Raw genomic sequence first — 27,279 nt, 5'->3', positions numbered from 1 at the left:
GAGGGGCCATGGCGGAGGTGGGCCGGGTGGTGGTGCGCGACCCCGGCGCGCTGCTCCCGGGGGGCTTCTGGGCGGCGGTGGCCGTGTGGCTGGAGAGGCCGCAGGTGGCCAACAAGCGGCTGTGTGGCGCCCGCCTGGAGGCGCGGCGGAGCGCCGTCCTGCCCCGGGCCGAGGACCGCGGCGCCCGGCCGAGCGCAGGCCCCGAGCAGCCCCGGGGCCGCCGCCAGCAGGGCGGGGACCAGACGGAAGCGGCCGCGGCGCCTCCGCCCGCAGGGGCCCCCGGGCGGCCCGGCGCGGCTGGAGTCGGGGAGGGCGGCGTCCCCGCCGCGGCGCTGGACGCCCTCTGGGCCGCCTTCTCCCGGAGCCTCGCCGGCGGCGGTCCGGAGATGCCGGCCTTCCTCGCCGGCTCCCGGCCGGGGGCGCGGCCGGGGCCGCAGCACGAGCTGGACCTGGTGCTCAGAACCGTCATCCCGAAAACGAGCCCGCGCCAGCCGCTTCTGGCTCCGCGGAGAGAAATGGTCGTGCAAGGTAGCAGTGTGTCTGTTAGTGGGAGGTGGCCGGACTCTAGTGAAAGCGGCAGGGATAGATTTTAATTAGTAATACACTGTTGCGGTGGGCAGAGGAGTCCAGTGTCAACTGAACTCCGCTCTGAGTTGTGCAGAGGTGACCGGGCGTTTTCAAGGGAGAGTGAAAGATTAGGGAGTGAGTGGGCTCCATGGAGTCAGGGAAGTGAAAAAATTAACAAAAGGCAGAAAGCGGGGGTTGGTTGGTCCTTGTGACACCCGTCTGGGTTGGCTAACTGGTGCTTATGAAGTAAGGCTCCTCCCTCCCGCAGAGGCCGGGAGACAGGGCCTCATCTTCAGGTGTGGGCTGGGACAGTCAATTCTTTTGTCAGTTGAATTTTCTCAGGCAGGCACTTTAAGGGGACCTAGGGTCATCCTAGGGATGTGGCCGTGTGCTGTTAGGAGCTATGTTAGTATTTGTTCAGGTTTTTATAGGCCAAAGTTGAAGCCTAGTTGAAACAGGGCTCAGAGGAGCATGGCTAGAGTTGGGACAAGAAGAGAATCTGGCAGAGAATGCAGTTAGATTAAAAAGCATTCGTGGAACCTCAGGTCATTGAAAAGGCACTACAGGTACCACTATGTCAGTTCCTTTGTGGTGTCCTAGAGAGGTTGTAGATTTTTGATTGTTTTTTTGAGGGGCATGTGGAAATGTGTGTCCTTAGTACAGAGCATGGGGTCATTGATGGGGGCGGTGTCTGGAAGGCCTGAGGGAGAAGGTGAAGGAATGCTGGGTGTTCAGTGATAAAATACTAGTGTAGCAGGTGAAGAGGTAAGTGGAAAGGCCCGCTCCTGGAGGACCCCGTACAGGCCTCCCTTCAGTGCTTGAACATGGCTCCTTGCATCTCAGAGCCCGCAGCCCTGCCAGTTCTTCTGATGCTTGGAATCTTCCTGACTTCCCTTACGGCTACACCTCTTCTGCCCCCAGCTGGAGAAAGATCTCAGCTTTTCAGGGCTCGTGTGACTAGGTTGAGCCCACCAGCATAATCCAGCATACTCTTCCTCTTCTCCAGTCTGTTCCTTAATCACGTTTGCAAAGTCCCTTTTTGCCACGTAACACAGCACAGTCACAGGTTTTGCATATTAGGGCGTGGGCACCTTGGGGAGGCTGTTCTGTCTACCACAAGCAGCAAAGTGAAATTGCTGGTAGGTGCATACCCTCCCGCTCCCTGCCCCCCGCCCCCCCAATACTGTCTGCCTCTGCCCCTGCAGGACTTCCAAGGTGTCCTTCCTCCAGGATGCTCTCTGACCCTGCTGTGCCCAGACTAGTTTAGGAGCCCTTCCAGCCTTTAGCCGCTATGTCATGACCATGTTTTACGTTTCCCCTCCCCTAGACCCGGAGAATTAGTGGCTCGGTGCCCCTGTGGCCTGCAGGTGTAGACATGGCATTCTCAGATGGCTTCACTGAAGGGGAGGCAGAGCTCAGCCTTCCCTCTCTCAGTGAGCAGCACTCCTCTTAGCAGAGAGTGCTGTTTTTAGGACTGCTTCCTAGTTCAGCTCCTGTTGAGCGTTGCTACTGCGTGCCTGGCATGGAGTAGGCGCGGGGATGCCGCAGTGAGTAGGACAGAAAAACATGTCTGTCCCCTGGGCACTGCTGTCAATAGCTGGGGGAAGCTTTGGGACATGGAAGGCACCAGAACTGGTTCATTACTAGTTTTAAGACTGCTTGTGATAAGACACTGAACTGAGCAGTTTTAATTTATCATCCTTATCTTTTTTTCCCCAGATGTTCTCAATGGAACTGTAACTTTTTTGCCTTTGGAAGAAGATGATGAAGGGAATTTAAAGGTCAAGATGAGCAATGTGTATCAAGTTCAGCTCAGTCGTTGCAAAGGAGAATGGTAAGAAGTAGGAAACTGATTCCTCTTTCAGTGTTTTATGGTTGCAGTTGATTATTTCTTTAGGTAGCTGCAGGATTCTGGGTCACTGAAGAGCTAAAGGGACGCCCTCTCAGGCGGTTAGGGTGTGTGGGAATGTGCTTTCTGTTGGCGTTGCCATGACACGTCTTTGTTCCTCTGGGGCCTGGCCTGCGTCTGGATGGTCGCAGCCTGGCCGGGGTCTGGAGTCTCTGCATTCCATGTGGCCTTCAAGGTTAGTAGCAGCTAGTTTTAGCATCAAATGCAAAAAACATGAAATCTCTTTATTTTTTGTTATTTCTTACAACTTGGTTAAGGGAGTAAGTGATGCTTCTTTTTTTATTTCCTGGAGGCTCATGTGGTTTTAGACATAGTGGGTGTTCAGTGATGCTTATTATAACAGTAGCTGTTTAGTAAGCTCCCTTAGTTCCATATGGTGTTTGGGCCTCAATGGAAAGTGTGGAATTTGGTTTACTTCCATTTGGTATCTTTTAAATAAAAAAGTCAGAGGGAGGGTAAATTCACTCATTACTCTCCTGCTGATGTTTTCCTGAGAGCCACAGTTGGTCTGTAGTTTGTAGAACAACTGTGGGGATCGTGTCTGTTGACGTGGAATGAACTTTGCCTGTGGTTTCGTAGAAAGCAGAGGGCACAGTGGGAAGAGCTTGGTTTTGGAGTCAGCTGGACCTGGGTTTCCTAACCAGCAGTGTGATCTTGGGTACGGTGCCTTCATGACCCTCAGTCTTCTCTCTGTGAAATGGGTTTAATAATTACTGAGCCTCTGAGGAGGGGTCTGGGCTGGGCTTCACAGGGACCCGTTGTAGGATTAGAAGCTTGGTGGGAATACTTGGGGTCTCCCTGGGTGAATTGTCAAGAGGTGCCTTGCCCAAGGCCCTTCCCTCTTGGTGTGCGGGGAGTGAGAGCAGACCCCGTGGGGAGAGCCGTGTTTGCCTGCAGTGGGCACCTCGGTGGGGCTATTCCTGGAGCTGCAGGTGAGCACTGAAGGCCGTGTCTGTCTGCTTAGTATGTTGTGAAGCCACTGGCACGGGGCCTGGCCGTGGCCGGCACTCAGCACATTCCATGTGTTGGAATCACATTCCCTGTTCTGTGACGAGTTACTGAGGACTTGGCTGGCTGCTCCCCATCTTTCCAGGTTGGCGTTTCCTGTCCTTGCCCCTCTGGGCAGCTGTCCCTCACATTCCTTTGGGAAGTGGTCACACCTTGGGGTCAGATGTGTTGTCCTTTAAGCGGAGCATGGGTTAAATGGCTGTTACAGGGCGGCTGTTGTGGAGCGCAGCCCTCCTCTGTGGTTTCAGCAGTGCTTGTTCTGTGCCCACCCGGGCATGCAGTGGTGCCAGTCTCGTGGGGGAGACAGACGCCTATGCGCTCTCATGCCAGCTAGTGCTAAGTGCCCTGAAGAGAAGGGAAAGAGAAAGCGGCTCTCTGTTGCCATGTCTCTCTTCAGCAAAGGCAGTGTTGTGTCCAGTAGGATGGGTGGGGAAGGCCTCTGAGGAGGGGACCTCGAAGAGAGGTCTGAGAAGATGAGGGAGTAGGCCGTGTGACCGCTGGGGGACACCTGCGGAAAGAGCGAGAGGCCCAGGAAGAGCAGGAGAAGGGCCGCCGAGGTGCCTTAGCCCCAGAGGAGAGCTTCCGGGTGAGGGGTGGGGAGAAGTGCCGTGACTTGTGGGAGTGAGTTCTGTCCCCCTGATGCACGTGGTGGCAGAAAGCCTGACGTCATAGCTCTCGCCAGACTGACTGACCAGTTGCCCTGTCCCCGCCTGTCTCCAGCCCTGCCCCTCTCATCCAGCCGCCTGTGCTGCCGCTTGTTCCTGGGGCCCCCGTTGAACGCCACCTCCTTTTTTGTGGCCCGGCAAACTTGATGCTTCTTCCCCTTCGTCGTGCTGCCCGAATTGCAGCCGCGGAGAGTGTGTTGTCATGATCTGGGCCCACGGGTTGTGAGTTTTCATCCACTTACTCACCACGTAGATAGTGAGCGCCTGCCCTGGATCAGGCGCTGTTAGGAGTTGGGGCAGAGCAGTGAACACAACAGACGAGCTGCGGCCTCACTGCCTTCTCATGGCGGAAGACAGGCAGTCGACAGTAGGCAAAATGAACCTGTAAACTGCAGGGACGGCGTGCGTATCCATAGCTCTGTGACTGAGTGCTCAACTTTCTGGCCAGTAAATATTTGGTGAACCAGTATACTCACATTTGAGTTGCACATGTGAAAATATATACAAAATAGAAGTGTTAGGAAAATCCGTAGACATTTTAGAATCTGGCTAATTAGTGCATGAAGCAGAAGGTAAGAGGAATTTATTTGTCCATCCTGATGGGCTTCGTAGGTTGTGTAAATGCATTTTTATAACAATTTTTGCAAGAGAAGAGGAATTCTTTCTGCTTTTTAAATGTGTTTTTCTCTATTAGATGAAAATTCTGTAACTAGTGCCAGATTATTTTGTGTTTTGGGTAAAATATTTTGTAAGTGTAGCTGTCTTGTCTTCTCTCTTTTTCTGGTAAATAAACATATAATTTAAAAATCAGAATTGAAGTCAGCTCTACTTATTCATATTTCTCTTATTTTCAAAGGTTCATATCTATTTTAATTTTCTGTCCAGAAAGATGGCATTCAGATGGAATTGTTTATCCCAAACCCACCTGGCTTGGGGAGGAGTTGCTGGCTAGGTTGGCCAGGTGGTCCGTGGAGAGCAGGAAGAGTGGATTTAAGAGCACGCTGTCCCTCATTTCCGTTCTGAAGTACAGCAGGACCTACCAGGAGCTTAAGGAGAAGTATAAAGACATGGTCAAGGTAATTCTGGGGAAAAACGTGTGTGACTCCCCCTCACTTAAATGAGGTAGTATGACCAGACTACGCCAGGTAAAAATTGTTTTTCCTGTGCACCTGCTAGTTCTATACAGATTGGAGACTTAAGTCTTAATATACCCACGTAAGGTCCCCTGTTGCAGGCTGTACTTTGACATACTTAGGGATGCAAACCACAGAAGCATTGGCAGATGTGTTATGGAAAAGGATTGATACTTTTTTTTTTGCACCTTACTCTTTTTTTTTCCCCAAGAGAACAAAAGGGAAATGTTTAATTTAATTTTAAAATAATTGAACATTTAATTATTAAATTAACATAATTCTTTAGCATAAACTTAAAGATATTTTAAAAAAATATATGCTAAATTAAAGTACAGAAGAATATACTTCCAGAAAGGAGATAAATTTCATAACATGTCCTTAACTTTATATCTAAGATGTAAGAAGAAGGTAACAGACATCTGTGGGTTCACAACTAGCTTAAGAAATAAAACCAGGGGCCGGCCCCATGGCTTAGCGTTTAAGTGCGTGCACTCCGCTGCTGGCAGCCCGGGTTCGGATCCCAGACGCGCACAGACGCACGGCTTCTCCAGCCATGCTGAGGCCGCGTCCCACATACAGCAACTAGAAGGATGTGCAACTACGACATACAACTATGTGCTGGGGCTCTGGGGAGAAAAAGGGAAAAGAAAAAAAAAAGAGGAGGATTGGCAATAGATGTTAACTCAGGGCCCATCTTCCTCAGCAAAAAAAAAGAGAAGGAAGGGCTGATCTTCCTCACAGAAAAAAAAATAAAGAAGTAAAGCCTTACTAGTATAGTGGAACCTGCTTTGTATTCTTCCTAGTTCACGTCTCCCTCCCTCCTCCTAGAAGTAACCACGATTCATCCTTTCCACGTGTTTTTTTGTTAGTTACCTCTTGCTGTATAACAAAGCACCCCAAAGTCACAGGCTTGAAGTAGTAACATTCATCCTTGCTGAAGAGTGTGTAGGTCCTGGGTCAGTTGACCGAGGCTGGCTCCCCTTCTCTCCCAGATCCTGGCCTTATGTTCCTTTGTTATCCTATTAACTGCATAGTACCTTCAGGGAGGGGCTTGTACATTCTCCCAGCTGTTAAAATTGTCCTCAGTCTGAACTGTCTAATCCACCGTAACTGGAAACAGAGATGGAACCTTTGGCCTTGGCCACCAGTTTTTCCTCTCCTGCACGTGACTGATTTTAATAATGAGACCTCACACTTGTGTAGCCAGTGTTGTACAGTTCTCAAAGCACCTTGATGGTCATCCTGCCTGGTGGTTACGGCTTTATCCCTGCTTTGCAAACAGGGAGATGGACACAATAGCTGAGCAACTCTCCTGATGAGTGACAGCTAGTCACTGACAGACTGGAGGCTAGAGTGCTGGCCTCCTGACCCCTGTCCCCCCACCGCGCACGTGTCCTTGTTCATTAGCTTCCTCTAGGTAAACCATGAAGTTAGGAAGAGCTGAAGATAGGAAGACAGAGCTGAGCATTTTCTCTGATGTCTAGTTGCCTCATCTAAATATCTTACGTACCTTGTCTTTATTGCAAAATCTTACTGTGGACTGCGTTGCTGTTGACGCGTCCTGTTACTCATAGATATGGGAAAGGTTTGTGTGTCTTTATGCACATCTTTTATTGTAGGAGACTGGTCATGAATTTCTGCCTTTGGAACAAGCTCATTTTTGTTATTTTATTACATGGTTAGTCCAGATTGACTTACGCCCTATGGGGGTACTTGAAGTGTCGTGAAATGGTGGGGAGATGGAGAGTAATTTACGAATGCTCTTGAAAATGTTTTAGGTGTGGCCTGAAGTAACTGATCCTGAGAAGTTTGTGTATGAAGATGTGGCTATTGCGGCCTACCTGCTGGTGAGAATGTGTATAATCTGAGCTTGTGTGGAGTGGGGGGAGGTTGCTGCCGGCAGATGCTACTGCTAGTGAGCGACATTGACCAAATTCATCACTACGGTCTTGATAGTTCTCTTTGCCAAGGTTGTTACACATGTAATGGTTTTTTAACTTTGCATGGTGCTTTTGCATGAGTGTAGAACGAGTTTGAATTGTGAAATTAACGGCAGGAATTCAACTAAACCAGTTCTTTCATAATTAATGGTCAACATGGAGACACTGGCTGGCAACTGGGAGTGCATCTGATTAGCACATGCCTTCCATTCCTAGCATTTGGTATATCTAGTTTTAGATCTTTCCTTAGCTAGCTTGCTAGCCACCTAAATTTGGACATGCCCTTTAACTCAGTAGTCTTCATTTTTCTTATCTATAAAATGTTTAGACTAGATAATTTCCAATTTCCTTTCAATTGCAATTCTCTTGTCTTTTTAGAAATAGCATATTTTGATTATCAAAGTGTATAAAACTTGAAGAATATAGAGAAAGCAAGAAGAAACTAACAATAACCTGTAAAGCTCTTGCCCAGAGATGACCACTTTAATGTGGACTCTTGATGGAAGAAGACAGCTTTGCTGCTCCGTGCAGCATCAGACAAGAGCAGTGGGCCGAGTCTAACCACCCTCTGCTTACCTATGTGTCATCTGCATGGAAGCCCAGGGCCTCAGATGAGGCCTCTCCACCTGTTTGGGAGTGTGATTTGTAGTCTCGTGTGGGGTTTGTATCTGAATTATTCTGGGATAGAGTGAATTACAAACTGACTTTGTTTTGTTTTTTTCTGTTTACTTAGATTCTATGGGAAGAAGAAAGAGCTGAGCGGGGTGTGACAGCTAAGCAGTCCTTTGTTGACTTAGGATGTGGAAATGGTCTCCTGGTCCATATACTGAGCAGTGAGGGGGTAAAGCATGGTTCATGGCCATTCCTAGTATCTTCTCTAGAGTGTCTTCAAGGCCAGTGCAAGGTTCATTGAGATCTTTTTCTGCTGGTGTGACCTGGGTTCAGGGTCAGCCTGGCTGTTGGAATAGTGACTGATTATAGGCTCTGTTGCTCTGTAGAACGGGCAGCTTGTAAAACAGGAAGGAAAGACAGCGATCTCATTAGACTAGAAGAGGGGTTCTCGGGGACACGTGATGTGTACCTGTAAAACCAGACTTTCAAAAGCACGTGGGTTTTTGCTGTCAAATAATTTTGTTTGGGAAACCCACCATTTCAAGGCACTGCAGGGGGAATAAAGGGCAGGGTGGGTTTGCCCTCAAGAAGCTTAAATTCTAGCTCGGAGGACAGTCCCATACACATATGCCACAGTGTAAAACGGTGATGCTAGTTTTTGCAGCCGTTTTCTGGATCGGTCAAGTAGAGGCAGTAAGAGCTTAAACAGCACCTGGGCCCTCAGGGCAGTACAGTAAATGTAAGCCATGGTGTCCCTGGCGTGCCTGGAGCTTTCCGCCATCGTCTCAGCCTTCCCGGCAAATCCAGTACGTTAGGTGCTGTTACCCCCTCACCGGGCTGAGCAAACTGACTGGAGCTCAGCAACTTCACGCTTGAGGGTGACTGCTGGGATTTGAAGCCCAGTCGTGGTGACCCCAGGCTGATTTTCTTCTGACCATAGCTTTCTCCCTTATGGGATCGACATATTTGTCTTCAGCTGGGAAGTTGGAATGGAGTTGTTGAAATGTACTTGTTGAATTGCTTTATGAAAGAACGAGCCTGTAACTGCAATACCTGTAAACAGGTTGGCTGTGGAGTGTTAGCACATCGGGTGGTGACCTGGAGGCTGGTAGGTAGCCATGGTGGGGCTGGGGAGGGGTGCCTTGTGCAGTCAGTGCGGTTGCCTGTGAAAGCTGACATGCTGTCACGGTGCACTGGGTAAGGCGTGCCCTCACGGGACAAGTCGGGTCTCGCTTGGCAGGCTGGAAGGGCGGACGTGCCCCACACCTGAGCTTGATTGAGCGCCAGGAGGGCCGGCCCCCTTCCCAGGTGTGCTTCCTGGGGCTCCAGCCCCAGGGCTGTTCCCAGCTTGACTCCGCTTCCCCTTCCTGCAGACTCACAGCAACCACTAGTGCAGCACGGGTTCTTATCTGCGCCTTGTAGGAGCGTGAGTGTCTAGATAGCTGAGAAGCTGTGCTGGCACCATCCGTGAATGCTGAGGGTCCTTGCACTTCACACTGCGGGCAATACCTGCAGAGTGTAACTGGTTCTCGCTAATTTGTTATGATGTGCTGAACGTAACCTTTGATTTCTGAAATTTATCATTTTAGCATCCAGGCAGAGGGATTGATGTCCGAAGAAGAAAAATCTGGGATCTGTATGGACCACAGACTCGCTTGGAGGTACTGGCTTGCTTTGTTCGTTTGATCTCAGCGTGGTTTCCCTGGTGGCGGTTGTTTCCGTGGGTATGTTTCTGTGTGTACGCCAATCAGAAATGTTAGCCGTAACAATTCATGTTAGTCTAAGTGCTCTGAGGTGTAAAGACAGGGTGACCCTGTAGGCTTGCCAAAGCCTTCTGGTTCAGTTGAAGGACGGCTGCTGACCTCTGGAGCTGGAGGTGCTGTTTCCTCCCCTGGGTCTGCCGCAGGCGGTTTGCATCTTGTGTGGGTGCTCGGGTGCTGCTTTGGGGGCAGAAGACAGACCCTCAAGCTTCTCTGCATCTTCTCTGATGCCTGTGACAGGCTACTTGTTCAGACATCCACTTAGCAGTGGCTGCCCACCCTGCCATTCCCAGCCAGTGATGGGGGCACTGTGGGTGCCTTTAAGGAGCACACATCATGGGGCCCACACAGATGAGTCGTGAAATAGAGTGCTGTGTTGGGGCTGATACAGAGGAGATTTAGGGGCCAAGGGACTTGGAGGAGGGACTCAGCCCCACCTTGAAACTCCAAGAGTGCTTCCTGGAGAGCCCTCCTGGAGTGTTATCCTCAGGGGTGAGAGGGGCGTAGCTAGGTGCTCAGCACAGAGTTGAGATGCCCACCTGGCCACGTCACCTCCTGACTCTGATATGCAGGAGGTGAGGGGTAGAGTGGACCATGTGGTCCCAGGCGATTTCTCACATATGTATATTTTTTTACCCTTCACATTTCCTTGAAATGGCCCATTCTCATTTTTCTTAATACCCCTACCCAGAGATAATCACTATTTTTTATTTAAGGATATAAATATATACACTTTCAGAAATTACACTTGTGACCATGTTATATATAGAATTTTGACTCTGGGTTTTGTTCATTGGCATCTCATCCTTGGCATTTTCCAAAGCCTTTAACACTTACTTGTAAATGTTGTTAGTGGTTGAATTACGTTCCGTCGAGTTGCACGTGACAGCCGTGCACCGAGTCTGGTAATGATGGTGACCCCCTGAGTGCCGTGTGCTCTTTCCAAGAGCTCTCTCTGTCTGAACTCACTGTCATCCTCACGCAGGCCCAGGCGGTCGGTCCTCCATTTTGCGCCCATTTTACAGATGAGGAACCCATGCTGGGGAGGTTAGCTCACATACACAGCAGGTGACGACAGCGTGGTTATTTCCTCTTCTCATTGTCTGGACCATCTGCTGTCAAATTACAAATTACACTGCATCGATCTTTGTGTATAAATCCTAGTCCCCTTTAAGAAAAATCTTTTTCAAAGGCTGGACTTCAAAAGATTTTTGATAATATTGCCATGATGTTTTTCAGAAAGGTTTACTTCAAATATACTTTCATTTCAGGAAGGATCTTGAATGCTGTGAGAGATGTATCCAAAAAAACAGGAGAAACAATAAAGGGATTCACGTATTTGCCAAATATTTGAGTGCTTGCTACCTGCCAGGCATTCTTTTAGGTGCTGACGATTTAACAGTGACAAAAACTTCCTGCCTTCGTGGGGGTGGGGCCGTGGGACAGACAGCCCACAGACACACGAGTGGGCACGTGGCGTGCCAGGTGGTGGCAAGTGCTAGGGAGAGATGGGGCTGGGGGTGGGGTGCTGCTGCTGCGGGCCGGCAGGTCCTGCTCTGTAGGTAGAGTGGCTGGGGCAGCCCCCCAGCAAGAGGGCGGGGTGGTGAGGAGTCAGGTGAAGGAGAGTGAGGTGGAGCTGGCCTGGCTGCAGGTGTGCACACGCCTCGTGGAGCTGCGGAGAGGGACAGCGTGTTTGCTCTGAGCTGGCTGGCAGCCTGGTCTCAGCCCATGACTGTGGGGCTAGAGGGAACCGGGTCAGTCCAGCCTCGGTCCAGATGCGCTCGCTTGTCCTGCTGCCTGTCAGAGAGGAATGTCCCCTAAGGAAGGGAAGTGATGGGTTCCTCCTCAGCAGCACTCCTACAGCAGGGCCCTTATCACATGTTTTTGAGTGTTGGTCCCTAGTGGAGGTCTCCAAGCAGCCAGGAGCACTCAGCAGTGGGGTCCAGTACTTGGCTCTGGGGCACTGGGCGCGTGGCGACCCTTCCCTCCACGCGGCTTCCGCTGCCCAGTTGTCCGGATCGTCTCAAGACTTTAGGCCTGGAGTTAAAGTGCATGAGTGTGATAGGACATATTCTCATCCACCAGAGGGCAGAATGCTGACTTGAGAAATGAAAAGAGTGTTTATTTTTCATCATGGAGAAGGTCAAGAATATACAGACATAGAGAGAAGAGTGTAACGAACCCCAGAAACTCATCAGCCAGCTTCAGCGATGACTCTTTTGTCTCACAACCCCCTTCCCCCCCAAACATTAGCTCTGCTGGTACTTTGAAACAATTCTCAGGTGTATCATTTCATCTCTAAATAGAAAATAAAATTTTTGAGACTATTTTTATATTTTCTCTCTGCCTCACTTTCTTTTAAAGTTGAGAATGATATTTCAAAAAATAGAAGATTGGAGGAAGGGAAGTTCATTGCAGCTGCCTGACAGCTCTTTATTTGCTTATTTTTTTCATTATATATTTATGCTTTGCTTTATGCTACAAGGATTTGCATTTGCTTATATATTCATACGTTATAGTAAATTAAAACATTTTAGAAAGCTCAAGTTTGAAGAATATGTTGGTAAGCCAGACGATGTACCAGGGAGGCTCTGCAGACATCCATGCAGACCATATATTACTACACAGTTAAAATTGGGCTCTAAATTTAGGTATGAGGTTGATGATTTAAGCAAAAGGAATAACATGTTGATTTCAAAATTTTCTGTGTCCCTGTGTTTTGTGAAAAAGCAAAATAATTTCTTTGGGTAGGAAGTTCAAACAGCAGTTGAATGAACCCTCTGTTTAAGTTGAGACCCTAAGGAAGAGCTGCCTGGCGTGAGGAGCCTCTTAGAGAACAGGTAGAAGGTTCTAGTGCTTTATTTGAGGTTCCCCAGCAACCTGCCATAGACTTTCTGTGGAGTGGGGGAGACCCTACCCAACCCCTCGTCAAGGCCTGCTAGTTAGTAAGAGTTCTGTGTTCTGATGTGTATTTTCTTCTCATTGCACCTGGACCTCAGTCTTAGTGCTAGAATAGTCTTGCTTGTTTGGGTATTAAGTATGAGGGTAGAAGCTGACCACATTTCTGTTAGGCCTTCTGCCCTAGAAGAACATGCCAGAAATGAGCGTGTTTTGTTGGCAAGTGCACGGTGCTTGTGTGTTGCCTAGTAAGTTAGTCATTTCCACGCACAATCTGGACGTTCCAAGGCCGAGTGTGGGATACAGCTTCTTTCCATTCTTTCAAAAACCTCGTTTCCTTATAAGCAAGAGCCTGTTAGGAAAAAAAGTGTGTTTCTAATAACAGCATTGTGATGATCACAAAGTGTCTTAATTTTGTTTGTGAAGCTGTATATGAAATAGGAATATTGCAATTTGCTATATTCAAAATGTCACTTAGAAGTTTTCATAAAACAGGTGGGGTTTTGTTGTCTAGTGTGCTGTTGTTGGCAAGATAACTGTGATTGTTGTTGTGGTAATCACTAAGTGTAAATTATGTTTTTATTAATACAAGCCGTTTAAAGAGGCAAATAGGCAAATTTAAATCTAGAGTGGGTGGGAGTAAAGAATAAATAATATCATAGGTTTGTTTTTCGATTATGCTTATTCAAGGTGAGCAGTGCTATTTCCAGTATTTTAGTGTGTGTGTAGATAGAAGCACATATGCTTATTTAAGACCCAGAAAGATTGTAGAATTTAAATTCTGCTTTTGTATACATTATATCTACAGGACTCTTGTGTTGTGTTTTGTTGTTGTAAGGAACGGCCTTGAAAAGTGAGTGTTGTCATAACGTCTTCCCCGTTTGTTCTGATCAGGGAATAACACTTTAATGCTTACCTCCCTTGGGGATTCATTCTTCAGTTTTAAATTTAAGAGGATTTTGAGTGGTTATATAGTGTCTTTTCTCTTTCCAGTTTTTACTGACAGATTCACAGTTAAGGCTGTTGATTTCAATAATTAATGATGGCCTGCTATTTAGCAGAAAGGATAGGGTTTTTATTTAAATTTCTTAAATCATAAAAGCAAGCTGTTTCTAGCTTAACTACAGAAATTATCATAATGATTAACATGCGGTTTTTACTTGCTGTCTGAGAGTTTACAAAAGATAATGGCATATTATCAAAGAATTAATGCATACTTATATATGTAAATTCTTCCCATCTTTTATCCTTTTGTAGATGCTTCATTACGCGGAATGAAGCGTAGACTCTCCAGGTTGTGTGAGTGCGTTGTGTTATACACTTAAATCAACTTCGGACCCAGCTGCTCTCCACTTACCCACTCTTAAGGCCATTTCTTCCTCCATATTCTGCCAAAGATGAAGCAGTTCCTATGGCCCATCTCTACTGTAGCTCCTTTTTATGTTTTTGTAAAGAAACACATTTTTAATTATCGAAAGGACATCAGCACTCAGAAAAGTGTCATTAGTTTCTCCAGTCTTGACGCCAAGAGTTGCTAGTACTCCGTGTGCTCTGGGCAGATGCAGGGCCAGGGACGTTCCTTTCCTCTCTCCTGGTTTCACCTTTTACACAGGAGGCCCAGAGGGGCTAAGATCAGGCCCACAGCAGCTGTGCTTCCGCAGGGCCTCTACCCTCCCACTGTGTCTTGCTACCTGATGAGTCTGCATTTATTTACTAAACATTTAGCCCTGTTTTGTGTTTTTCTTTTAGGAAGGTGCGATCACACCAAATGATAAGACCCTTTTCCCTGACGTTGATTGGTTAATTGGTAACCATTCCGATGAACTAACACCATGGATACCTGTCATGGCAGCCAGGTGAGTAAGTAGAGATGTGGCGTGGTGAATGGCTGGGAATCTTGTTGCCTAAGTCTCGCTCTCTAGCACAGGAGCCACTAGCTGCGTATGGCTGTTGAGCACTTCAAATGTAGCTGCTTCAAAGTGTTGAAATGATGAAATATTGAGTATGTTGGGTTAAATTTAAAGTAAATTCCACCTGTTTTATTTTACTGTTTAAAATATGGCTACTGGAAAGTATAAAATTACGTTTATGTTTCACATTGTTTCCGTTGGACAGTGCTGATCGAAACTGTGATTACTTCTACGATATTTTTATCCGGTGTTGAAAGATGTGCCATTCTTTGGAAGTTTTTTTCTAGTAACAGGAGGGTTTGTCTTCAAAGGGAAAATCTGTCAATATAAAGACGCTTTACAGCAATATCTGTCTCTTCAAAGTAGGCACTCTGTGCATCTGTCGGAGATGGCTTATGCCTCTGAATCGGAAGGAGACGTCATCAGGATGCCAGTTATCTTGCTGTCGCCACGTCTCCTTCACCCAGGGTTCTTTTGAGCTATTTTAGCTCTCAAGGAATAACACAGGTCAAGGTGCAAATTTTAACTTAATCTTGGTTGTGCCTGCCTCTGAAATTTCTCATTCACAGCTGAAATCTCAAAGCACTTCAGAAAGTGTTAGATTCCAGTTGACAAGAATAACTGCAATGGAAGAATATTTTTTAGAAAAGTCATTAGATCCCTATTTTATTGGAAAGATGTACTGTGCTGAGTTGTGTCTAGAAATTAAATTGGGGAAGGCTGTAATTCCTTTTTTGTGTAAACAACGAAGTTAGCCAGCAGCTAATGTTTGTGTTTCACCCTGGTGCACTATTGCCGTGTGGCTGTCTGCTGAGTTTGCTTTCGTGAGTCTGTTCGGGACTTGCTCTCTGTGCTGGTTATTCTGCAGGTCCTCCTGCAGCTGCTGCTTCTTCGTCCTTCCCTGCTGCTTCTTCGACTTTGTTGGAAAGCACCAGCGGAGGCAGAGTGAGAAGACCCAGTACCGGGCATACCTGGACTTCATTAGAGAGGTGGGCTCGGCCTGCGGATTTCACGTGCAGGAGGACTGCCTGAGAATTCCTTCCACCAAGAGAGTACGTCCTGGCCACCTGGGGTGATCTCGGCGACGTGTTGGCTTTAGATGGAAAGCTTAGGGCCGTGTCACAGAGCCAAAAACAACGGTGTGGTGTTTGAAAGTGTGACTGTTCCAGAAGGTGTCTGTGCCAGTTCCAACGTCTCAGTCGTTGATGGGGTTCAGAGGGCTTGTTCTGTCCATACAGCCCCCTCCTTTGGAGACGTTTTGGCACTTCCTTCTCCAGGCCTGTAGCAGCTCTGCAAGAACCCTCACCAGGTCTTCGTTTTCTTTCCAGAAACCATGAGTGGCCCTAGGGGACCTTCCCAGAGTAGGCGTCAGCTTAACTTGTGTAGACGTTTCTGCCTAGTGTTGTCTGAGCTGCAACGCTCTAAGTTCGACTACTCGGATTCCCAAATAATTGGCTGAAATTAAAAGTTGTTTCAGAAGTTCAAAATGATTTCAGATTTTCTTATTAAAAGGCTAAGTCAGATTTACCTGAAATGCAATTTGTCCAGGCAGAAATTGGTCCTTGCACCGTCTGTGAAAACAGCAGCCCCCTCTCTGTGACCCTGCCGGGTGGTCACTGCTCCAAGGGCTTGACGCTTTGAAAGGAGGCGGTATTGACATCAATTTGTATTAATCTCTGATAACTTTCTTTTACAAGACTATGGCTGTGATTGTGCTTTTTTTGAAAAAACAAAACACAAGAATCCTTCATATCTTCTAGCAGTCACAGAGCTTGATTGCTTCATGTGGTGAAAAGGATCCAAGACAGATTTGGGCTCCACTCTCGGCTCTGCTACCTTCCAGCAGTGCACTCGCGGGCAGATCACAGATGCCCCAGCCCATGTCCCCGTCGGTCAGGTGGGGAGAAGCAGCTCTCCGTGGCTTGCGTTGAGGACCAGACAACACAGTGTCTTTGCCCCAGGCGCTCACGTACTGACAGTGACTGGGCCCCACGGTGGGCTTCAGGGACATCATTGCTGTCAGTACTGACACTGCTCAAAATCATGTTGAAAATGTCCTTTAGGACTCATCTTCAGAGCCTTCATGTCATGCTCTTAAATGCCCTCTATTTTGGCAAGTCATAGTTTTCTGAGGTTGGAATTGATTTTCGGAAACTGCTAGAGTTCAGGTCATGTAGGTGGGCACGTGGGCCCTGCAGTTTTTATTTCTTTGATTTGTCATTCCATCACTAGCTGTTGGAGCCATGGACTATTGCTTAATTTCTCTGAGCCCCAGCTTTCTTATAACTGAGTGGTTTGGGGGTCAGATGCAAAGGGATGTCCACACGTAGTGGATGTTTAATGAGGACTGATCACATGCCAGGCCCTCTTGGTCCCTGTATAGAGAAGTCAAGTCCCCTGCCCAGGGTCACACATTTAGCAGGTGGCAGAGCTGGAGAGTCATAAGGGGTGGCTCTGGTGTAAGTAGATTTGCTTTCTTTCCTCGCCTCTTACCTGGCTCTGTAGTTAATGCCCAAGGAGGAAGTTCTGAGATGCTGTGCTCACAGCAGCATTGGTGGCCTGGGCCTGGCTCTCCCGGGGGCTCTGGAAGGGGGCCTTTGTCTGGGTGTAAGACGAAGGAAGGGGATGGTGTGAACTGAGCATCTGTGCTCTGCCAAGTGCTTTGCTGGTCCGCACATGCCTGCCCGCCCTCTGGCGAGGTTAATGGAAAGACGCCTCATTCTTTTCAAGTCTCATCTCAGAGCTCGTTGGGTTCCCATCAGGGTCTGTGCGTGGGACAGAGGCGGGGTTGCAGGAGGGCTGACACGATTATGGGGCACGCTGGGAGTCCGGTAAAGGTGGCCTCTGATTTGTACGTTTGTTAGAGCTCTGGAAATCTGAGTGGTGGGATTTTTCCCTGGCTTTTGCTGTTAGTTGTTTATTTTTAAGTCATTGATGTCGGTATTAGTTTTTAAAATAAGGATTTTCTTCATAACAAATATCAAAACTTATATGTAATTTGTACTCAAGAACAAGAGAATTCTGTGGAGAACATTGAGATATACTGCAGGAGCCTGCTAAAATACTTCCTCTGCTCTCCGCAAATGCAGGTTTGTCTCATTGGGAAGTCTAGAACATACCCGCCCTCCGGAGAAGTGTCCCTCGATGAGCAGAGAACCCAGTACATCAGCAGCAGGCGGGGCTGCCCCGTGGGCCCACCTGGTGAGGAGCCTGCCCCTGGTCCCCCCAGGGGTGCTGCCGGCGGTGCCCATCACCCTGGTGGTCACAGAGCCTTGGACGCTGAGGCTGGGCACAGGCCCCAGGCCCAGGCCGCAGGACTCTGGCTGCCTGGATTTCACCCCAGAGAAAAAGCTCAACGCGTAAGGAACTGTGCTGCCCTCCCTCGAGACTTTATTGACCAAGTGGTTTTGCAAGTGGCAGATTTGTTATTAGGTGGGAAGCAGTTAACCACAGGAAGTTCTCCAGGTGGCAGTCTGAAGACCTGGAATCGAGGAGGTAACTATCCACCATCCCAGGGGTGCTGAGTACTTGCTGGGTTTCGGGCAGTGACTCAGTTCTCCTTTATGAGCAATTTAAAATGGCGTGGTCGTTGTTAATTAAATATGTTCTAAAGAAACCGTGGTAATAAATGGCTACTTATAAGCTCATTCTTTAAAATTTTCTTTACAGTTCCTATTAACATACTGGACTTTGTTTCCTCAGAGGAGAAAACTGAGGTCAGAGTGGTAACGTTTGGGCCTTTAACTTTTCCAGAAGCAGTCAGGCTTCAGGGTCTAGAGCTACTCATTTCAGTCTATAGAAATTATCTAAACAGAAAGCAGGTTACTGAATGCCAGAAAAGTGCACTGTTGCCTTAAATATATGGTAAGATTTTAGAGATGTCGTGATTTGATAATTTCATTTTCTTCGAAATCTCCAAAATGCAAAAATCAGACAAGATAAAAGGGAGACATTTGTATCTGATTGTTCTCATAGGACGAGTAATGTGTTGAAATTAGTGGCACTCAAGAGAGCTAGGCATCAAAGCATGAGTTTTACTATTTTTATGGGTTATTATGAGTGTGGAAAGCTCCTGGGGCTACTGGATGAAGAACTTGTTTCTTTCCTGCCTCTGCTTCTCGTCAGCGCCCACGTCGGTCAGCGGCCAGAGGGCACTGGGAGCTGTCTGCGTTTGGGCAGAGCCGGGGACTTGCCTCTCTGAGGTTTTGGATCATTGGAGGAAGTTAAGGACCCCTCCCTCGGCCTGTCAGGGACTGTGGCCTGACTGGCCCTGTGGGTGGGAGGGGCCAGGGAGGAGGCAGTGATGGGTCCACCTCTCCGAGCCTGGTCTTCCTCCTCCATGAAGCTGTCATGCTCTAGTTACTGTCGTCATCTTTTTACACCCCTTCCGTCTCTCGTGTGCCTGAGATGTGGCAGCGCCGTTAAGCGTGTCTCCCATCTCCAGGAAAAACCCCAGCCTGTTAGGGTCTGATCTGGAGAGCCTCTCTAGGGACCTGGTGGCAGCCCTGGCCACCATGGCCCTGGTTCAGGTGGCTGACCATCCGTGTAACTGTGGACCATCCCCAAGGCCCAGGGGGTGTGCTGTGGGCTGGCACCCCATTTCCTAGGTGTGCCCTGTTAAGGCAAGGCCAGAGTGGAGAGGAAGGAAAGCTCGGTGGGGGCTCCTAGTGGGTTCTCGAAGGGCACAGAGTCTCAGAGACATTCGGGTGAATCTAAAAATGTGGAGTTTGACTTTTAATTCCCAGGACAGCCCTTTCTGCTACCGGGGCCTTGGGGGATGATTGAGTGCAGGGGTTGCTAGTCTGCCTGGGCTGGAATAACCTGTTAGTGAGCAAAGGCTGGATCTTTTCCTAGGCTCAGAGGGAGATAGTGGGGTGGCTCTGATTATCGGGTCTCAGGCCTGCCCAACCATTGGTGGAGACGTCTGGGAGCCGGGGTGCTGTCCTCTCCAGGTTGGTCTCCCTCCGTCTGGGGCCTGTCTGAGGCTCTCCAGCTGCCCCACTGCGTGTGAGAAGTGTGCTCCAGTGAGGTGGAGGTGTGTTCTTGGCCTCTCAGCCAGAGGTTCCACCCACAGGTGGTCTGCTCCCTCGGTCACTGGAGTTAGTGATTCCCTCCCCAGCCTGCCCCTAGGCACAGGACCCTCCGTGTTTCTGAGCCCTACATGATGCGTGAGTGGGTCTGTCCTCATGACCTGACTAATCTCAGGCCTGGGCGTCTACCCTCTGAGAGGCATGGCTGGGGGACACAAGGTGAGAGGAGGTAGTCCCTCCCTTGCCGTGGGGTCAGGACACTCACATATCAAGGGATGAGCAGCTAAGAGGCGGCGGCCAGGCTGGTGTGTGAGTCAGCGTCAAGGAGTCATGGGGGCCGGAACCTGGGCAGGGACAGGGAAGGCTTTCTGGGCCAATACTTAACTTTTTCCTTAGTCTTCCTGCTTCCTCTCGGAACGAGTTAGAGGCAGCGGAGAGGTGGACCTTGAGGTGGTCTGGGCCTTGGTAGATGGAATTGCAGCATCGCTGCAGGAGCAGCTGCCTGACTGGGTCTCCAGGGCTGGGCACGCTGACTCTGCGTGGCCGGGGGCGTGGTCAGCCTCGCTCACCTGCAGGCTGGCTGGGCGGCGTGAGTGGGACCCGCAGTGCAGGGCCCGGCGGGTGGAGTTGGTGGTGGTGAATCTCAGGTGGTGACAGCTCTGCCTGCGCAGTTCCGGCTTTTGGAGCTGCAGACTGGATTAAATGACATTTACCTTAAATATTCGGGATCTTTCCTGCCGACGCACGTAAGGGATTTGAATTTATAGAACTAGAGTTTAACAGGTTCGTAATAGCCTTTTTGTTGTTTTGGGGGGAAAACCCCATTTTCAACAGAGAGCCTTTCCTTGGCTGAAGTAGCCGGTGAGCTGGACAGGGAGACTCTGCGGAGACTGAAGCGAGAATGTGGAGGCTTGCAGACGTTGCTTAAAAACAACCATCAGGTGTTTGAAGGTAAGGGGGTGAGCCTTGCAGTGTGCGTGTTTCTCACCGCGTGTGATGCCAGCTCTACCTTCCCTGAGTCAGTGAGCATTGTCTTTGCTACACATCTTGGTATCACTCTCCCCCTGCCGCATTTTTTTTTTTTTTTTTTTTTACTAATAAACTCTTTTAGAGTAGTTTTAGACTTAGAGAAGAGTTGGGAAGAGAGACCAGAGTTCCCGTCTGTCCCCCACCCAGTTTGCGCTTGTGAGCCTCTCACCTCAGGATAGGACATTGGGCACACTTGCCCTTTGATTCTCTCCGACATCTCCTCTGGCTCGGTGCCCCCAGGCCTGGTGTCACCCTTCTGTGATGTGCTCGCTCCTCACACAGAAGGAAGAGCGAGTCCGAAAGCTACCGGCTGGGTGCCTCCTGTTGCCTGGAGAGCTTTCCTGGGTGGGGGTTCCTCATTTGCTTTGCTTTGGCTGCCTGCAAACTAGGAGCATCCTGAGCTCGCAGCCAGGCCCTGGGCAGTTTAGAGGAGGGAGCCCCAGATTCCTGCCGGCTCCCCCACCCTGTGTGCCTGCACTGGGCCTCCGTGAGTCTGCACTTAGGCGCACACTGCCCTCCTGCACTGGTGCTCTGATTCCAGGACTGCGGGGGTGGAAGGGCCCAGGCGCCTGCGTGTGCTCTCACTCAGTCTGCAGAGCGAGGCAGCGCTGTCCCTGCCCCCCTGGAGTCTACAGTGACCGGGAGGGGGAAGTGTCACAGAGGTTTATACGGGCACCTGAGGTTTAAAAGAAGTTCCGTTAGTTGACATTTTCAAGCACGCACAAAGGAGCTCCTGTCTACCCGTAGTCCAGATGGTCAATAATTCGTCATATTTGCTTCTTGAAGCTTTTCCACCTTTTTTTATGGAAGTATTTGAAAGCACATCCCAGCTAGCGTGCTGTTTCACCCCTGCGCACTTTGGTGTGCATCTTTAAAACTAGCGGGTGTCTTCCTGCGGCACAATAGCGTCACAGGCACATGTGTCCCTGGAGTCGTGGCGTGCAGGGAGACTAGCCTAGTGCTGGAGAGGACTCAGGAAGGCTTCACTTAGGAAATGGTATTGGGCTTGGGATTTGAAAACAGTAGGAGTTAGCTAGGTGAAGAGGACAAGGAAAAGCATGTCAGGCAGAGAGAACAGGGGGTGTAAAGGGTCTGAGTTGGGAAGGAGCAGGAGTGGAGGCTTGATGAGCAGGAGGTGGAGGTGGGCGCGGCTGTGAGGAGGATTCGGGGCTCTGACCAGCAGGGGAGTGATGACGTCAATGTGACCGTAGGGAGGAGCAAAACTGGCTTCCAGTCTGGCTGCACTGTCACCATCCGTGTGACCTGCTGAACCCGTAAGTCACCAGGCTGCCTGTTCTCTCCCATGTTGGGTCCATGAGGGTCAAGTGCCGTGTTCAAGTCCCCCACAGCACGGCGTCTGGCTCCCGTGGTACTTAAGAAGTGGAAGCAATTTTGATGCTGTTTCTGCTGTGAAATGTCCCGTGAAGGCTGGGTGTGGGCTAGAGCTGTGTACTTCAACCAGCTCTTCTTTCCTGGAGGCAGGGGGCTGGGGGGTGGTGCTGGGAGGGCAGATGGTAGATGAGCAGGATGGTGTGTGACGATGTGCTGAGGACATGGCTCCAGAGAAGACCAGGCTAGCAGGGGCTGCCAGCAGGCCCCGTGGCCCACCCTTGATCCACTGAGACTGTGGGCTTCTGCGAGGGTGGAATGCGTGCTGTCCTGGCTCAGGGGCCCTGCATATGCTACCTGCCTTCCTTCCACCCACCCCAGCCCAGCGCACCCACTTCTGCCAGACTTAACCCCTCAGTTCATCCTGCATGGCCCGCTGGCTTGTGTTCTGTGGGGCCTACACCGTGTCCCCCAAGGCTTCCTGCTTGCTCCTGCCTCCACCTCAGTGCCCTGGTCTCTCTGATGATGTCGCTCAGGGGCTGTCTCCTCCAAGAAACCTTTCCTAAACAGCTTCCCGTCCACTCCCCTCCCCAGTTCTGCCTTCTCTGGGCCCCCAATCTCTGCACATGCGTCTGTCACATGACCTGCACCAGTCACGTCACTGCCCCAACTAGACAGTGAGCTCCTTGGGGTGGGGTCGGGTCTGGCTCTGCAGCCAGAGACCATCCCAGAGCCCACTGCTTTGGTGCTAGCATGTGTCACAGGATGAAGAAATGAGTGGCCCAGTGGGGAGGGCACAGTTACCTGACCCCTCTTCACAGGGGGGAAGACTGTTGGGTCCCAGGGTCCCCGACCCACGAGGTGCCATCTGTGGGCACGGCTCTCCACATGTGTGCTCTCTGCTGGAGGCTGCACATAGATGACGGCCTCTCTCTCCCTGCCTCAGGACCTGGCAGGGGAAATGGGCACACCAAGCCATGAGTCCAGCACAGCAGGACAGGTGCCTTGATGGGGTCTGTGTGGGGCAGGAGGTAACTGGCCCTGCTGGGCTGGGGGCCTTTCTAGTGGTGAGGGAAGCCTTCATGGAAGCACAGAATTGAAGTCCAACCCGAGGATACTGGCACCTGCCAGGCCCCACAGGAGGAATGCACGCACGTGCCAGGCCCAACACAGGGGGGCGTGGGCACACACTGGGCCCGAAGGCCTTGTCTAGGAACATGGGCAGCTATCTGGACCCCAGGATTTGAGCCAGTCCCCCCACCCTCATCAGTGTGCTGCTGCCGAGTAGGGTGGTCAGGCAGTGAGTCAGCAGGGCAGGTGGTAGGGAAGGAGGCTTCCACAGGGCCATGCAGCTGGAGGAGGCACGTCTGTCCACTCCCTCAGCTTGTAAACCTCCTAAGGGTGTTGAGAGCTGCCACCTTCTCTTGCCTGCCTCCACGTATGCGTGCCTGCACTACCTCCCCCACGCGTGCACACGAGGGCCCGGGTGCGCGCCGCCTCCCCCACGCGTGCGCGCCAGGGCTCGGGCGTTCACGCCTGCGGTGCCTCTGGGTGGCCTTGTTGCCCTTGTGTAGCTGCACTTGGCTTTCATTTAAACTTGAGTTCATTTGGGTAAACGCTGCTGTTATGGTGGCAGTAAGCCCGTAAGCAGCGCTGGAGCCTCCGTATTTGGGGGTGGTTGCGGAAGCGGAGGCCCGGGTGAGTGGAGAAGTGGAGGAGGGCGGCCTTCCTGAACTGAAAGGTCCCGCTGCAGCTCGGCTCTGGCGCGGGCTGCCTGCAGTCCCTCTCCGTCTCACGAAGCTTTGTCGGTTACAATCCTGACTGCAGCCCAGGGGCTGCTCTTCTTTCTGTTTTTCCCAGCACGTTTTTTGGTGTGACTTCATGAAATAGTATCTTTTTTCCCGTTATAAATATGCATGTGTGTGATTGCTTTTCTGTCAGAGGGCACATTGATTCTTGGAAACACTTCGGAGTAGGAGGCTTGTGGGTTGAGCTCCAAGTAAACATTCTGCTTCCAGTCATGCAAAAACTATGCACTGAAGCTGGGTCTTTCTTTGTGTGAGGGGTTTTTACACTACCGTAGCCAGTCTCTAGTAATGTTTGCGAGAGTGAGGAAGTAAAGGTGATTTCGGATGCTTGCAGTTCAGCCAGCGCTGAGCGCCTTGTGTGCTGGGCATCGCCGGGGCTGCCACACAGAGGCCGTGAGCACGGCACCCGCTCTCGTGGCCTACCCCGCCCCAGGGTCTGCACGGCCTGGCATGTGCACACGGTCAGGAGGTTTTGGCCAGTGGGGTGCGTGGGTGCCCGCACTGTGCTGAGTGGTCTGTGAGTGTGGTCTCTCTGATGCCTGCATTCATGGCCTTGATGGTTCGGATGCAGCTCAGAGAGGTCGGTGACTTGCCCAAGGTCTCCATCGGGTGGAGGGGCTGGGCTGGCAACCCAGGCTGCATCTGACCAGAACAAGCGCTCCTGGGTGTACAGCACCATTCTGGTAAATTGTCCATAGTGATTTTCTGGAAGAATCTTCAACCAGTTCCTCAGAACACCTTGGTTAAGGTGACATCTGCTGTCAGAAGCAGGAGGAGATGCAACAGGAGGTTTCGTGTGCTGTGTTCATCAGGTCCGAGGGAGCGCTCACGTGCAGGAGGAACCTTGTTCAGAAACGTCGGGTGAGAGGTGAACTTTGGGAGAGCGTATGTTGTTTCTATAATTCTGTTGTAAAATCAGGACATATTTCTACACGAGGAGCGTCTTGCACGCTGGGGCTGGAGTGTGCGCCCCTGGAGGCTGATGCCCTCGTGTGCCTGGCACAGGCCTGCCTAGAATGGGAGCCAGGGGTGTGAGGAGGGGGATGGGAGAGATCTGCCCTGTGTCCTGAGGGGGAGGGGCGCATGTCGGCCGTCCTGGCCAGCCTCAGGGCGCCCCGGCCTCTGCCATATCCAGGGTCGCCCCTCTGTCGTTAGCACCCACTCCCCAGGCCTTAGAGATCCTGGCGGCCCTCCTCAACCTTGTGGTATTGCTGCAGAATGTGGCTAGATGTCATATTTTACAAAACTGCCCTGAAGGGCCTGCTGCAAGCCAGGCTGTCCTGAGGGAGGGGACCTGGCCTGGCCTCTCTGGAGGGCGGGGGTCCATGCCCAGGTTAGGCCCGGCGAGCCCCCTCCCCTGTCCCCGAGATTTCCCTTGAACCGTCCAGGACTTCCTCCGGGCCAGGGCTCCTCACCTTTCTGGGGAGCACACTCCAGGAGTCTGGTGGGAGTCTTGCTCCGAGGCCCCTTCTACACATACCCCCAGTCTAGCTCCCCACCCCACTGGCTGGGCCGTGTCGTCCTGTGCGGCTCCAGGAGGTGCTGCTGTGGGACTATCCTGTGGAACACAGCGAAGTTTCCCTGACCCGGGCTTTCGGGCTAAGAAAGCTGAGTATCATCATGTTTGGGGGGGCAGTGCAGGAGGCTGGCTCCGTGGAAGGGACAGAACCGGGCCTGGCCGTTAGTAGGTGCTTCTCGTCTGCCTCGTGAGGATGAATCCTGCCTTTGTGTCCCTCCGTGCTGTGAGGCGCCTCTGCAGCCCTTTTCTCCAGTTTCAAGGGAAAGTATTTAATGTCGGCCTGCGAAGACAAACAGTCTTGTTAACTGCCATAACACAAGGCAATTTGAAAGCGGAATTCAAGCTTTAATTCACCCTTTCAAGTTCTCCTTAGAAGTCGGAGAGCCAGGTTTATTCAGTAAGCTTCCTGCATGTCTTCTCGAGCCTCTCTGTCTCCAGGTGGTTTCACGGCTTCCCGGGAAAGCCAGGATGGATTTGGTTGCTTTGGCCGCGTTTCACATGGAGTTGGCTCCTTGGGACGGAACGGCCAAGTGGAAGCTCTGGGAGCGGGGGCAGGGGGTCTCAGCTGAGTAGGGGCGACCGGCTCAGGAGGCAGCTGGGTGGGGGGCCCAGTCCGCTGATGGGAACACTGCGCACTCCTCTGCTGCTCTGGGGTCCTCCAGCTACCCAGCTCTGAGGTCACTCCGGCCACCCCTATCCCTCCCACTGCATCTCTCAGCCTCCCTCTGCTCCAGGCGGGTGGCTGTGAATCCTTGAGCCCCCACCCCTGTTTACATTTGGGGGGCCCTGGTTGTGGGGGGTGCCTAAAGCCAGCAGCCCCTCATCTTTTCCTGCCTGGAAATGACCTCTGGTGCCTCGCTCTGTTCTCTCCCTGTGATGCAGAGCACAGGCTCCGACACGTCCCGCATCAGGGACCACGTTTACGTTCTTACGCTCTGGTCTCCAGGACCTCAGCTTTGTTTCCTACAAGCCCGTCCCCCAGGCTGTCCCAGCCACTGTGTCCTATGGCCCCTCCCTGGACCTTGTCATCCCCAGACCCTCGGCCACAGACACTGGGCTCTTCACCCCTCTCCTAGTGTCCAGCCCACTTCTCCTGACGGCTCCCAGCCCAGCTGGTGCTGGCCCCTCCACACTCCCTCACCCCAGGACGCCTGCTCCCCTGCCCGCCCAGCCCTGTGCCTCTGTCACTTCACCCTTTAGGTGGGGACTGCCAGCCTCGGGGCGGGTGGTGGCCACCGGCCACTGCTTGAGGTCTCAGCACCTCATCTCCTTCCCTCTGGGCGCCAGCTTGCCGTGGGGACTCTGGTCTTGTGTCGCTGCATCCCCAGCCCTGGACAGCTGCCTCCCCCAGATCCTGGTGAGTTAATGAACTTGCAGGTTAACTTCTTGGCTGTGTCTTTTCTCTGTTCCAAACCACAGTTCTGGATGGGAGAGTTCACATTCGCGACTGGAGAGAAGAGAGGCTACAGAAGAAAAGGCAACCAGAAGCAAAACGGAGACTGGTTCCTGAAGCTTTCAAAACCCGCATCTGTTGGTTTTTCACTCATCACCCTGATGGTTGTGTTCTGCCTTCACACTGCTGCCCGTTTGCCCACGGGCCTGGGGAGCTGCGGCCGTCCCCGGCTACCAGGAAGAAAGAGCGGGTTTTGTGAGCTGCTCTGTCCTACAAGTGGAGGCCTGCCCTGGTGCAGGGAGGCCACGTCAAGAGAGATGTCCCGGCTCCTTTGAGCCCTGCGGCTGCTGTGCTGGTGGTGGTCACAGTTGGACGGTCCTATAGTCCTCTGATCTCCGTGGTAACGTAGTCACGTGACATGTTCATGGGAAGCTAGAGTCACTCCTTGTCACTCCTAGAAAGTGAGTCTGAAAGTTCTCACAGTGTCTTGGAGTCCAGAACACGTGGGAAGTGCTTGAGCCAGGCCTTTTGGGCACCATCTGGCTTGTCTGACTCGTTGCGTCGGGGTGTGAGAAGAGCAGGGGACCCCGAGTGGTGAGCCGTTCCTGCCAGCAGCTGGCTGAGCGGAGTTCCGCTGCTCTGGGTGCTGACCTCCCTTTCTCCTGCCTTCTCCGGATCTCCCCGCAAGCATTGTTAGTTCTTTTGATTCCAGAAAAAAAAAATCCTAATGTATTTCTATTTAAAATTATTTTTACACTTTTACCCAGAA

General features: G+C 51.1%; 1 protein-coding gene across 2 annotated transcripts; it reads left to right on the top strand.

Moving 5' to 3' along the window:
- The first annotated feature begins 8 nt into the window (after positions 1–8).
- Positions 9–27,279, top strand: TRMT44 (tRNA methyltransferase 44 homolog). Of its 2 annotated transcripts, XM_087434859.1 has the most exons (12): positions 9–528; positions 2,287–2,401; positions 5,006–5,225; positions 7,061–7,129; positions 7,956–8,063; positions 9,424–9,495; positions 14,242–14,348; positions 15,271–15,454; positions 17,492–17,897; positions 20,267–20,383; positions 21,673–21,735; positions 26,537–26,626. In XM_087434859.1, exons 1-11 carry the CDS (start codon positions 9–11, stop codon positions 21,729–21,731), a joined length of 1,977 nt encoding a protein of 658 aa, XP_087290985.1. In that variant the 3' UTR covers positions 21,732–21,735; positions 26,537–26,626. The 2 variants fall into 2 exon arrangements, with proteins under 2 accessions (XP_087290985.1, XP_087290984.1); XM_087434858.1 differs by lacking the exon at positions 21,673–21,735 and having other exon boundaries at positions 26,537–27,279.

Source organism: Ceratotherium simum, chromosome 8, assembly GCF_057802395.1.
Source record: "Ceratotherium simum simum isolate JZ-2026a chromosome 8, ASM5780239v1, whole genome shotgun sequence".
In the NCBI taxonomy this organism is placed as follows: Eukaryota; Metazoa; Chordata; class Mammalia; order Perissodactyla; family Rhinocerotidae; genus Ceratotherium; species Ceratotherium simum.
This window is presented reverse-complemented; position numbering and strand designations above follow the sequence as displayed.

What these genes read in the sequence shown, in the direction of transcription:
- TRMT44 (XM_087434858.1), top strand. Translation starts at nt 9, where the DNA reads ATGGCGGAGGTGGGCCGGGTGGTGGTGCGCGACCCCGGCGCGCTGCTC. An exon ending in AGTCGTTGCAAAGGAGAATG is followed by an intron (nt 2,402 to 5,005) that starts GTAAGAAGTAGG and finishes TTATTTTCAAAG; the next exon opens with GTTCATATCTATTTTAATTT. An exon ending in AGTATAAAGACATGGTCAAG is followed by an intron (nt 5,226 to 7,060) that starts GTAATTCTGGGG and finishes AAAATGTTTTAG; the next exon opens with GTGTGGCCTGAAGTAACTGA.